This window comes from Nothobranchius furzeri, chromosome 15, assembly GCF_043380555.1.
Source record: "Nothobranchius furzeri strain GRZ-AD chromosome 15, NfurGRZ-RIMD1, whole genome shotgun sequence".
Taxonomy (NCBI): Eukaryota; Metazoa; Chordata; class Actinopteri; order Cyprinodontiformes; family Nothobranchiidae; genus Nothobranchius; species Nothobranchius furzeri.
Genome location: NC_091755.1, coordinates 38671631 through 38683854, shown reverse-complemented (window position 1 = coordinate 38683854; position 12224 = coordinate 38671631). Strand labels below are relative to the sequence as shown.

The following is a 12224-nucleotide window of genomic DNA, read 5'->3' as shown; positions in this document are numbered from 1 at the left end:
CTTGTAAATATTTTACATGAGGAAAAATATCGAGATATATATCGTATATCGGAATTCAGCAAAAAGATATTGAGATCTAAGTTTTGGTGCATATCGCCCAGCCCTGGGTACCAGCAACGTCATTGGGTCAAATGACGACTAAGTCAAATTCAATATAGTGCAGAGTTCATGTGAAGAGGGCACAATACTGACAGTTTTAGGCTGAATTATAAAATTATAAATAACATGTGTCTACTGTACTATTAGTCACTCTTTATTCAGGGATAAGTCGCTCTTTAAAAGGAACTAAATGGGAAAATAAATCTGCTAGAATTCAGCTCTCACAGTTTGAAAGTATTGAAGGCAATAATATTTAAAGCACATGAGTTTATCCTTCTGAAGATACAGCCTCAGACAGGATGCAACAATCAGAAACATTTTTAGGCCAGTTTTTTGGTAACCAGCAGCTTAGCAGATGGTTACGGGTCGGTTCCTTTTGGCTCACCGTCAGCATCTAGCTTTAAGAAACAGAGCAAACAGACCTTCTCTCAGACGTCCCACGACTGGCCTGAGTTCAGAGGCAGGCCCAACAGACTGCTGGCTGCATAGAGCACCCTGCAGGTCTGGTCTATTTTAGGTTTCATAGACTTGGCCTGTGACATTGGAATTCTACTAATACAGCTGACATTTGGGCTTATAATGAGTTACACATATCGTTTGTCAGTTTGTATTAGACAGGTCGTCTATAAGCCTGTTTGGACCTGGTGTGGTAAAAGTAATTAGCTCAAGTTTGTGATGGGAAAAAAAAGTCAGTCTACACAACTTTGGAAACCGTTAATCCTTTTAAAATGTCACCGTCCATAATTTGTTTTTGATGGGGTTATAAAAGCCAATTATGAATGCTCATTTTCCAGAACATTTATGTTGATCACTTGCAGCCAGTTTGAACATCGTAGGGAGATTGTTCATATTTGAAGGATGCAATAAAGCAGAACATTTTTTTCATTGGGAAAGAGAACGTTAATGTACATAAATCAGTTGTCCCGGATGTACAGTATGTGTGAAAAATGAACAAGAAGGGGGAAAATTCTGACATAACCAGTCTCTTATTTTAAATGAAAGGCCTTTGAAGGAATGCCTTTTATATTCTGTTGACCAAATCATGAAAGTAGCTTTAACAGGATTTGTTTAAGCTTAGCTGTACTTCACACTGGAAGCATCAGCAGAGCAGAGCAGCAGGAGAGCGGCTTACTTGCGAGTTTCGTTGCATGCCAGTACACACCAGGAGAATCTCAGTGGCTTCTCTGCCATGCTCCTCGCTTGACTCGCGAGGTCACAAAATCCCTTGAGGCTTCAAAGGTCACGGTTTGTTTTAGGCCATCTGCTGTAAAACCAAAAAGAAGGAAGTCACGTTTGATATTGCTGTTTGATGTCCTGTTAGATGTTGTTCCTCTCCACTGCCGGGATTAAAGCCATAAAAACACATAGTCACACTTGTTGAACGATGCTGGCAGTAAAACAGCCATTAGGTGACATGTATAGAAGTAATCTACATAGATATGAAATTGCATCGCTGCAATAGTCTTTTATTTTGAAAATGACCTGAGGTTTGACACTGAAACCATGTGTGATTTCCTGTTTATCCCAATGCTAACTGTGGAAATTGACATGTCCCAGAAGCGGCTTGTGAAAAAAATAGAACCCGATCTTATCTTTGGCGTCTGGTAGGCGCCTGAAAATTTCCGTGTCTGGTTTGAATCAATCCCATAGACAATAATGGATTCCATTTGAAGCAGCGATGCTCCACTGCCGTTCCACTCCGTGGTGCGTCCAGCGTGAATTAGGGGTTAGATTATGTGAATGGCCCGGCTACTGTTAGCGGCTAGCTGTAGCAGCTATTCAAAACTGGATCGCTGCTAAATGCTTTTAGTGTTCAGTGTTCAGTTAAGTTCATGTCATGAATCACTCCTTTCCTTTTAATAAGAAAAATAGAAATTGTGTATTCTTTCCTTATTTTTTTACAGAGTTGACTGCCACAAGTCCAGATGTACAGTGCTGCCCATAATTATTCCATACCCCTTGGCAAATTCTAGCAGCAAGTTCTTGTTTGACGGGAAATGACATAGGCGTCTCCCAGCAGATAGTAAGACAATGTACATGCGGCCTTGTTGTTGCCAAAAAATGTCTCAGCTTTTATTTACATTTGAGCAAAAAGTGTAATGTCTGCTGTTTTTCACCTGTGGAGTTGATTAAAACAGCTTTTCCCAATTAAGATGCTTTAGGACAGCTTGGACTATCTGGAATGGTTTAGAACTTTGGGTTTTCCCAGAGTCTGACGGTGATTGAAGGGTATAAATAATCTTGGACATGACACATTTTTTGACCACAACAATGCCTCTTGCACATTGTCTTACTATCTTTTGGCAGACACCTAAGTCATTTCCTGTCAAACAATAACTTGGTGGTTGAATAAAAGTAACTAAGTGAAAATTTCCCAGGGGTATGAATGCACAAATGATGCTGCTAGAAACATTTTTCACTTTCTTCACATCACTTCATTCTTTGTACAAAGCAAAAACCACGTGCAGCTTGTGTCTGAGTCTGAAACATTCAACCAGCTGACACAGCTTGTTTGGACCCTTGCAGTAATCCCCTTCATTGCTCTCTCACCTTCTTTGCTTGACTTGGTACATGTGGAGGGAATGTAGAGGCCCCCCTCCAGAGTCCCTCCTGAGCAGCTGCTGGCACGGTGCTGATGCTGACTAACTTCTAACTATGTTCTTCAGTCTCAGTCTTGTATACCTGCAGGATATTCTAAAAACTGATTGGATGTCTGTCATTCTTCAAGGTTTTAGACCATTCTCTAAAGGTGTGTCTTCCATTTGTATAGCATCCCCAATCTCAAAATAATTTATCCCAACAGCATTTTATAAACTTTTATGAATGCCATTTTCTCAGATTTGAACTAAAGTCTGAGGTTTTTGCAGCGCAAACAGCGGCAGCTGCACTTCATGCAGGGATATAAAATTATTTCTGATTAATCAACCATAACATTGAATAAATCTCACATTTATTTGGTGAAGAATAGACAAAAAAAGTCATTCTTTTTAGGGATGCACCGATACGATACTGGTATCGGTATCGGTAAAAGTTAACCGATACCAGGAACCGCTACCAATGCAGTTGCTTGAAAATGGCTTCCCTGTAACTTGTCATTTCTGTTCACCTAATATTTTAGTTTTGTGATGATTTCCATTCATATATTTTACTTTTTACCTAACTCACTGTCTTTTCCTGTTGAAAGCAAAGGAGAAAATAAAATCTGTATTCCAAATCATTGCATTTTTTTGTGTGGTAGAAGAATCGGTATTGGTAATCGGCATCGGCGAGAACTCAAATCCAAGTATCGGTATTGTATCGGTTTGGAAAAAAGTGGTATAGTTGCATCCCTAATTCTTTTCCAGTTCTGTCATTGCAAACTCGCCCCATGCAAATAAGCTTAAAGAGCAAGTCACCCCCTACCAGAGTCTAACTTCACTCCCGCTTCATGTGTGAAAAATGCAGCAAATGCTGTTGCCAGGCAGACCGAGAGGGCGGAGCCGCTAACAAATACACACACACACACAGGCTCACGACAGCATTGTGACATCATAATGTACCAGTTTACATCATAGCATACCTCTTAGCCAATAGCGGTGGCAGATTTAAATTCAAATACAGTGCAGAGTTTTTACCTGACAACGGCACAACACTGCCAGTTTCAAGCAGAATATTTAAATTTGAACTAAGATGCACTGAAGTGCCAAATTATTGATTACACGTGTCTGCAGCACAATTAGACACTCGTTTATTTAGTTTATCGGCAAAAAAAGTTGATTTGGGGGTGACTTGCTCTTTAAAAACACCTCTCAGAAAGAAAGCATCCTGGTTGTAGGTCAATGACTTCATAGTCTGCAGAAACAAAGCGGTTTCTCTTTCTTACAATCGTATTGCTTGTATCAATCTAATACATAGTCCTTTATCAGATTCAAGAGGCATTAACAATGCAGATGTTTCTGTTTAGCAAATCAAAAATACCGTAGTTACCACATACAGGACTAAAGATACCTGTCACCGTCAGTGAAAGTGTGTGTGTGTGTGTGTGTGTAGACTCAGCTACAACTGAGATATTAAAATAGATACCATAATTTGTCTGTGGCTCTAGTCTAAGCCACATTCATGCTTCAGTTAAACTTTCTGAAACAATTAGCCAAATGCCAACCAGCATCAGATCACATGTAGTGATTGTAATTTGGTTTCTGGTATTTGAACCCAACTACCACTGGTGATTTGGTTGTTGTTACTGTATGCTTGAGCTGACAGCTTCCCCTCCCCTCCAGTGTATTACAGAGCTCTTGTCAACTTCACCGACTCTGTGGTGTACAGCCCTGAACTTGACGACATCAACTCTGCAGATTTTAAGGATGTTTCAGAGGCAGTGATGGATACGGTAGGTCTCACCTTATAAGGTCCTTGTGTGTTATTTATGGTTTTGGATGTGTGTGAGCTGGTCTGAAAATAGTGCCCAGACTTGTTCATCTGAGTGTAGTTTCCCATCCACAGCTGGAGTCGGAGTACAACAAGATTCCAGGTGTCCAGACGGTCAACGTGGTCCTCATTAAGTAAGAACACAAATCTTTGAAAAGATGCCTGCTGACACCGTAAGTAGATGCCCTGCAGCTGAGTGCTGCTACTGCCTGCTTGTCCTTTTCTTGGCACGTTATTTTTCAAACCACACGCGGGCAATCAAGTAAGATTGTGGTTGGTAATACATCAGCAATTAGTGAGGAACATCTACAGAGGAACGGAAGATCTTTGCTGTACTGCCACCCAGCTTCCAGCCTCATCTTGCATTTCCTGCTCTTTCACAGGAAATTAATTAGGAAGGACGGCGTTGATGTGTTTGTGGAGCTGGACGTAGGTTCTGATAACAACAACAATGAAGAACAGATCCGAAGGGTGCTCTACGACGTGGTGAACGAGGGAACCATCGCCTCCTACGTCACATCAGTCCAGGGGTTTGAGTTCAGGAGGCTTGGAACAGGTAGGAACTGTAAGATCTCCTTCAGCAAGTCAAGGTCCATCAGAACATCTAGCAGCTTCCTCAAAATCTCCCCTTGGTTTCTAGTAGAATATCTTCCTTCAGTGGACCCTATAGCGGTGCCAGGTTTGTACCGTACCATGCCTGCTGCGTGGTGATTTGAGTTGACTGCACTGTAGAAACCGTAGAAACATTAGCTCCCTCGTTGTGTTGACGCTTTATCATGCTCCGGTACTCTGACATGTACTCGTGGTTTGGGGAATGTTTTGCATGGGAACACAGAAGTTTAAAAGTGCACCAAGAACACGGAGGACCTCTGCATGGCAAGAGCACAATTCAGTCAGCATCTCACTGGGCTGCAGCTGAAAGACTCACACTGGTTTCTGGTTCTTGTCAAGCTTTGACTGGTTGATGCTGTTTTCAGATAATTCCAACTGTCTCAAACACCAATAATAGAATCCATTATTTTTAATATTTCTGATTATTTTGAACATTTCGTTGGATAAACCGTGACTGCTTGTGGAGATAAGTGACACTAAAGCTGGTTTATCAGGACCGTAGCGTTTGCAAAACGGGATTTGCCGCGGCTCTTTGAGAGGATTTTGGCATTTATAGTAGCAAAGCTGAAGCTAGAATAAACTGCCATCAGGCACCTCTCAAACCAAGACAGGATAAAGGGAGGTCGCTGCCCCCCCCCCTCCCCCCTGTGTGATGTACAGGGTCGCGCAGTCAGACGGAAGACACGTCAGACTGATGAAGTGTCTTTTTCAGGACCTTTAGTTTTGATGTGACCTGCTTTTTGTCCCGCTTGACTCTGTCGAACAGCTGGCTGTCTCTCACCGTCCCCGTAAAAAGGCGACTAATCTGTACGTCCGCTCGCACGGCCAAAAGCTCCATGGTCTCCGCGTCCGTCCAGTTTGCCATGTTGTAGGTGGTTGAAAGACACTAGTGAGAGGCCATGTTTATCTGTGTTTATATCCCTTCCGGCCGGCACTCGGCGCGCAGTATACGTCACTAACGCGACCACCCTCTTTTGCGGGGGGGAGGGGCTCCCACAGTCGCTCCAAAGGGATTAGCGAGGTTGACACGCGTGTAGCCGTCAGAGGCGAGGGGCTCATGCGGCAATATTACTACGAGGTTAAGCGCATCAGGATCGAGTTTTATCACCTTTCCGTTTTGCTCCTTGCTGCATTTACGAGACCCACAAATTCGGATTTATCACTCTGTAGTGACGCAATGGTATGTGTTACCCCTCCTTTCCACCGGAGCCGTCAGCAGCAAGTTACTGCAGCAGCACGTCTTGCTCGCATAAGCTGCTGCTTGGCCCTTCCCACGAGACACGAATCAGCAGGGGAGCAGCGGTCACCAACAGAGCACAAAGTCACACGACATTAGCAAAATCACACGTCAGCATAACTGACAGAGGTCCATACAGAAAAGAAATCACGTTAATAATTAGCATAAACTCACCATCTTGCCCCAAAACCGCAGATACGTCACTCCATGCGTTATCCTTCTTGACGTTGTCTTCATAAAAACTGTGACTGGGATCAAACAGGATTGGGTACTTCTCCACTTCAGTAATCAACATTTCGTCGTCCATTATGGAAAACAAAGGAGACCGCTAGCTAGGTGATAACTTTTTTTTATGGTAAAGTAACCGGAAGGCAGTACGTTTCTTTATTCTGAAAATCTCGGGAAGCTTCGCTCCGTTTCTGCGTTTGATTTCCTGTCTTTCCTTCCCCAAAAATGTCAAACTTGACCCGTTTCAGAGGCGTAGCGCGTAGAAAATCGACCCGGCGTGTAAGGGCCGCGACATGCTGCTCCTGAGACGCGGCTGACTCGCACTGCTGACGGCTGTGGTGGAAAATGTTCTGTTGACCACAACCACAGCGTTCCTATCAGCAGCTATGACGTGCTGCTGCAGTAACGTGCTGCTGACGGCTCCGTCACGGCTCCGGTGGAAAGGAGGGGTTGTAAAAGAGGCTTAAGTTCGCCGACCTGGAAAAATGCCCGATGGTTTGATATTTGGACTGTTTGGCACCCACTCAAACCCTGTAGGCGAACTGAATGCTGATGGTGAAGCCAACATTATTATATTATTATTATATTCTATGTGAGATTTAATAATCATAATTTCATCACAATCATTATGCTTGTTGTTTTCTTTTTGCTCCAATGATTTACATCTCACTACCACTGGGCCCTGACTCCTCCGAATGTCGTAAGACATTTCTACCCTAAAGAAACCTGAGTTAGGAAGAAACCTAGATAGATCCAGACTCTTGCAACAACATTGAGATAAATGTTGATTTGATTCCAACACAGAAACAACACCTTGTGACCCACGCCAGGAAATTGAGAACCCCTGTGAACACTCATGAAATATTTTGAAACTCTGAAAACTGCTCCCAAACGCCATTTGCGATTTGTTGCCAGCAGTCACATCCCAGCGAGATAGTCTGTTTTAGAAATGTTACTTTTCCCCGTGAGCGTTCAAGCAGCTTATGGTTTCAGCTAGGACTCGGGCATGGCTTACGCGAGCATTTCCAGAGAATGTCTAGACTTTGTCTTCACAGCCACTGTTACAGGATCAACCGTTCTAAAAATGCATGTTTAAACCAACTTCTCACTTGTCCATAATCTTCACCATGATTTATTATCTGCGTTATGGACAAAGTTGGCTCACTAACCAGTAGAAGATCATTTAAGGCGGCAGCTGCTTTAAGTACCTGCCAAATGTTGTGTTAGTACAAGATGGTCCGGAAGGAAACGTCTGGAACATTTCAAGGCTGATGTTCATGTTTGAAACCAGCTTTTGTGTGTGTTTGTAAGTTTGTAGCCTGTCTAGGTTGTTGAGTCAGGTTTGAGTGTGTTGTCTGGTTATGATGTGTGTGTGTGTGTGTGTGTTTGGTCTAGTGTGCTGTGTGTGTAATTCAGTAGTTTTTCTCTTGTTTTTTCTTGTTCCATTCGTCTCACCATTGTCCAACTTAATCAGTGCATCCCACTTTTCTCGCTCTTTCCACTGGAGTCCTTTGTGTTTCATTCTGTTATTGTGTATCTGTGCTTTTAAGCAAACAGAAAATCGATCTTTGTGCAGAAATGTTCATTTGAATTCAAGGCTGCTCTGTAAAAGAAAGAAAGTCGTAATCGTGATTATTATTTAAAGTGATTATGAAAACGTGATCACATTTTATGGAGACTGATAACGTCAGCACGTGCAGAGTTATGCTGTTTAGACATGATTAAAACTCATGAGCACAAAAATCACTTTAACTATACTAGACTTGAGATAGGCCAGTATACAAATGCATATTTGAAGTATATCAAATAAACATTTTTGTAGCATTCAGACACTGGCATGTACAGATTATCCTGTGATGGATCAGTCAATCAATCAATCAATCAATCAGATTTTATTTATAAAGCGCTTTTCAAGCAAAGTGCTTTATAGAATTTAAATGACCAAATTCCCATAACAGTTTAAAAACATTAACAGACATATGCACACACATACACTATATCTATATCTGAGTCGTGGCTGGGTCTAAACACGCACACACACACACACACACACACACACACACACACACACACACACACACACACACACACACACACACACACAATCAATAAAAATTTATGTTCGGCCGAGTCCAGATGAGCCAAGCAAGGTAAGGCAAGGAAACGCCATCAGAGGAGCCGTCTGCCCCGGCAGCATCAGGTCTTCCACACTAAGTCAGGGCGCTTAGAGGAGGGGCAGCATAGACCCCCACCTCCACTCAAACACTACCTGTAGAGCGCCCAGGAAGCTACGGTCGACCACCGCCCCCGGGGCAGAGGGCCCCTGCAGAGAAAACACTGGATTAAAATGAGTAAAATTAAGAAAATAAAAGAGCTAATATAAATGGCAAAAGTAAGAAAATAAGTAATAAATAAAATCATGTAAACAGTAAAATAATAATATTATTAAATAATGAAACAGTGCTAAAATATAATCATATAAAACATGGTAAGTCAACAGACTTTGTATTCTCTGGACATGCAGTCAACAGACACCCTGCTATAAATGCAGAGAAAAGCTGCAGAGGTTCAAATGGAGTCAGTGTGCAAAAAATAAAAAAAGTAAATAAAAGGTGATTTTCCAATAGCATCAATAATTGGAATTAGAACCACATAGAAAACTTATGACTGGACATCTGGGGGTTATTCCTAAGACTAGAGTCTTTTTTATCCTCACCATTCTCTGATGGTGTTTTTATTCTCATTCTGCTGCCATTGCTTGCTCTGACATTTTTAGCCAAATACATGAGATACATGGGATTTGAACCCTCACATGTACTCACTGAGGACCTGACAACATGCGTGGCTGTTTGTGTTGAAGGATGTTGTTGATTTCCTCATAAAATATGTTGTTTGATCTTCCATGTGACATTAATGTAGTATATTAGCATTGTGCACCATTGACTTTCGTGTTTTGATCCTGCTCACCTCTCTCACAGTGACCACCAGTGAGAGACCGTGCACTACTGACGAACACAGGTGTGGAGATGGAACGTGCATCCCAATGGAGTACCTGTGTGACAACAGACCTGACTGCAGGGACATGAGTGATGAGATCAACTGTGGTGAGTGGCCTTGGTTTGAATAGCCTCCAGCTCTGTGTGTGTGTGTGTGTGTGTGTGTGTGTGTGTGTGTGTGTGTGTGTGTGTGTGTGTGTGTGTGTGTGTGCGGGTGCGGGTACGTGCATGCATGTGTGAGAATGAGTAAATCATTTTGCCTTTTTATATAAAAATAATCATTTTCACAATACAAAACTAATATATTGAAAAATAACCGTTTCTTTAAAAAAGTCTGGATCGTTTCAAGTGAGTTTGTTTGAAAAGTTTATGACCAAATAATATTTTATTGACTGTAGTTAGTAGGGATGAGCCGGATACTCGTTTCAGACGAGTATCCGGTACGGATAAAGCATTTTTAACGAATATGATCATGAAACGAGTAAAACTCGTAAATATCTGTAATCGTGCTGAAGGAAAATCCTCATTGGCTAACTGATTGTCTTCACGCTCTGTGATTGGCCAGTCACATAGAGCGCCCGCCCCTCCCTACACACAAAACTCTCTAGCCGGCCGGGAGCTCAGTCCGTCCGGCTCATCCACGCACACACACACAGACAGTAACGGATCTCACTGTGATTGCTTCACTGTTGCTCACGTTTCTTCAGTTTCACCTAGGTTTTCTTCAGCTCACCTCTTTTTCAGTTGAATATTTAAAGTTACTTTTTTCGTAACTTACATGGTGCATTTGACAAGACAGAGCTGACGTGCTGCATTAACTCACTACCTCCGCTCCGGTCGGGTTTTTTATTTTTTTAACTCCATCTCTCTCCCTCTCACCCTCTCTATCTCTCTCAGACACACACACCTTAATCAACATTGTTTTGTTTAACTTTGTGTGGCAAAATGCCAAGAACGTTAAGAAAAAAATCAGTTTAATCAAATTAAAAAATATATATATACATAAAGTTTTGTCTGGTTCTAGCATTTCATATTTCCTAGTTCCTACTGCATGAGTTCAGATGTATTAATCCATGCACTTAAATATTAATGTTCTGATTTTATTGAAAAACTTGTTCAGTAATAGTTTCTTTACTATTGTGATCAAAAATATTTAATCTCTATTCTGAGGCTGCTCTGTAAATAGTTTTCAAATAAACAATAAACATAGCAACTTCCGATCATTCCATATCAATTTCAGACTCAAAGTAATGTTTTGATGTAAACCACACCCACTTCCGGTTAAACCACGCCCACTTCCGGGTTGTGCCACGCCCATTCTGAGTACAGATACAGACACAGATAATTTAGTTGGTTGAACAGATACAGATACAGATACAGATAGTGGTGTACTCGCTCATCCCTAGTAGTTAGCTCCTTCAACAGCCTCGGTTTGGAGATGAGTTTTGACCAGACCAACAAGCTAACCACTAGTCACAGTGGGATCAGCTAGAAAGCGTCTCAGATTTACAGAAGAATATAAATATCTGTGATAAAGAAGAAGGGAGGCTGGAGCAAACTGGTCCTGGAAATTCTTTAATGAGTGCAAACGAAGTGACGTTTCGACGCAGTAGCCTTCATCAGAACGTTTGTTCACTTTGCACTCATTCATGAATTTCCAGGACCAGTTTGCTCCAGCCTTCCTCCTTCTGTTCCAGTTCGATGCCCTACTGGCTGTCAGAGCACCTGTGCTCCAAACAGGATGATGTGCAATGTGCTCACTGATTATTAAATACAGATATTTGTTTGTATGAAGGCTTTTTTTTAATGAATCATTCTGTATAGATGTGCTACAGCTAATCCGAGCTCCAAATGACTAGATAATCCTTTACAATATTAAATATACAGTAAAAAAAATAAATACATAAATAAATAAAACAGAAAAGAACTGCTTGGTCCTTTTGTAAAGAATTATTTTGACTGCAGCCTTTACGTTGTTTGGAGTCTACCTAACTGTGTACAGAGTATGCAGATTTAGATTTGGGATAAGTGCTACACATGCTCCATGGCCGGTCCAGGAGGGCTGGTATCCAGCATGTTTTAGTTGTTTCTCTGCAACAACACTGGATTCAGCAGTTGAAACACCTGTGCAGCAGATCATCAAGCTCCGCAGAAGCCTGGTGTTTGAAAGCAGGTGTGTTGAAACAGGGTTGGCCTAAAACATGCAGGGCATGCTCCAGGACCAGGTTTGATGACCACTGATCTACCCAAATGACTAATGTATAGATGAACCCCAGTCCTTTAAATAAGTCACAATCATCCACAAACATGAGAGCTTTTAATACAAATGATGTATTCTCTGGCTGAAACGACTTACTAAGTTTATACATATTTTTGTTTTAGATGCAATCATCACACCAGCAGCCTTCACAACCCCCGCTACCACTACCACCACCTTCATCGGCCCCGACCCTGGCCCTGGGGTGTCGGGGCCTCGGCCCCCGTTTACACCCTGCAGAGAGGATCAAGCCAAATGCCAGAGCGGGGAATGTATAGCTCGAAATTTTATCTGCGATGGAGAAAGGGACTGCGCTGATGGAAGCGATGAATCAGGATGTGGTGAGTCAGCCGACCTTCTCTTTTTGTTTCTAAGCAACGCTGAAGAG

General features: G+C 42.1%; 1 protein-coding gene across 5 annotated transcripts in view; it reads left to right on the top strand.

The window, feature by feature from the left end:
- Positions 1-12224, top strand: part of hspg2 (heparan sulfate proteoglycan 2) — a 169979-nt gene that overhangs the window by 72044 nt on the left and 85711 nt on the right. For 3 of the 5 annotated variants that reach the window (XM_070544797.1, XM_070544794.1, XM_070544793.1), the window contains exons 5-10: positions 4359-4468; positions 4582-4640; positions 4890-5062; positions 5147-5185; positions 9562-9687; positions 11962-12177. In XM_070544797.1, coding sequence (XP_070400898.1) covers positions 4359-4468; positions 4582-4640; positions 4890-5062; positions 5147-5185; positions 9562-9687; positions 11962-12177 — 723 coding nt within the window. The remainder of the gene's footprint in view (positions 1-4358; positions 4469-4581; positions 4641-4889; positions 5063-5146; positions 5186-9561; positions 9688-11961; positions 12178-12224) is intronic. The other 2 variants (XM_070544795.1, XM_070544796.1) reach the window with 2 other exon arrangements.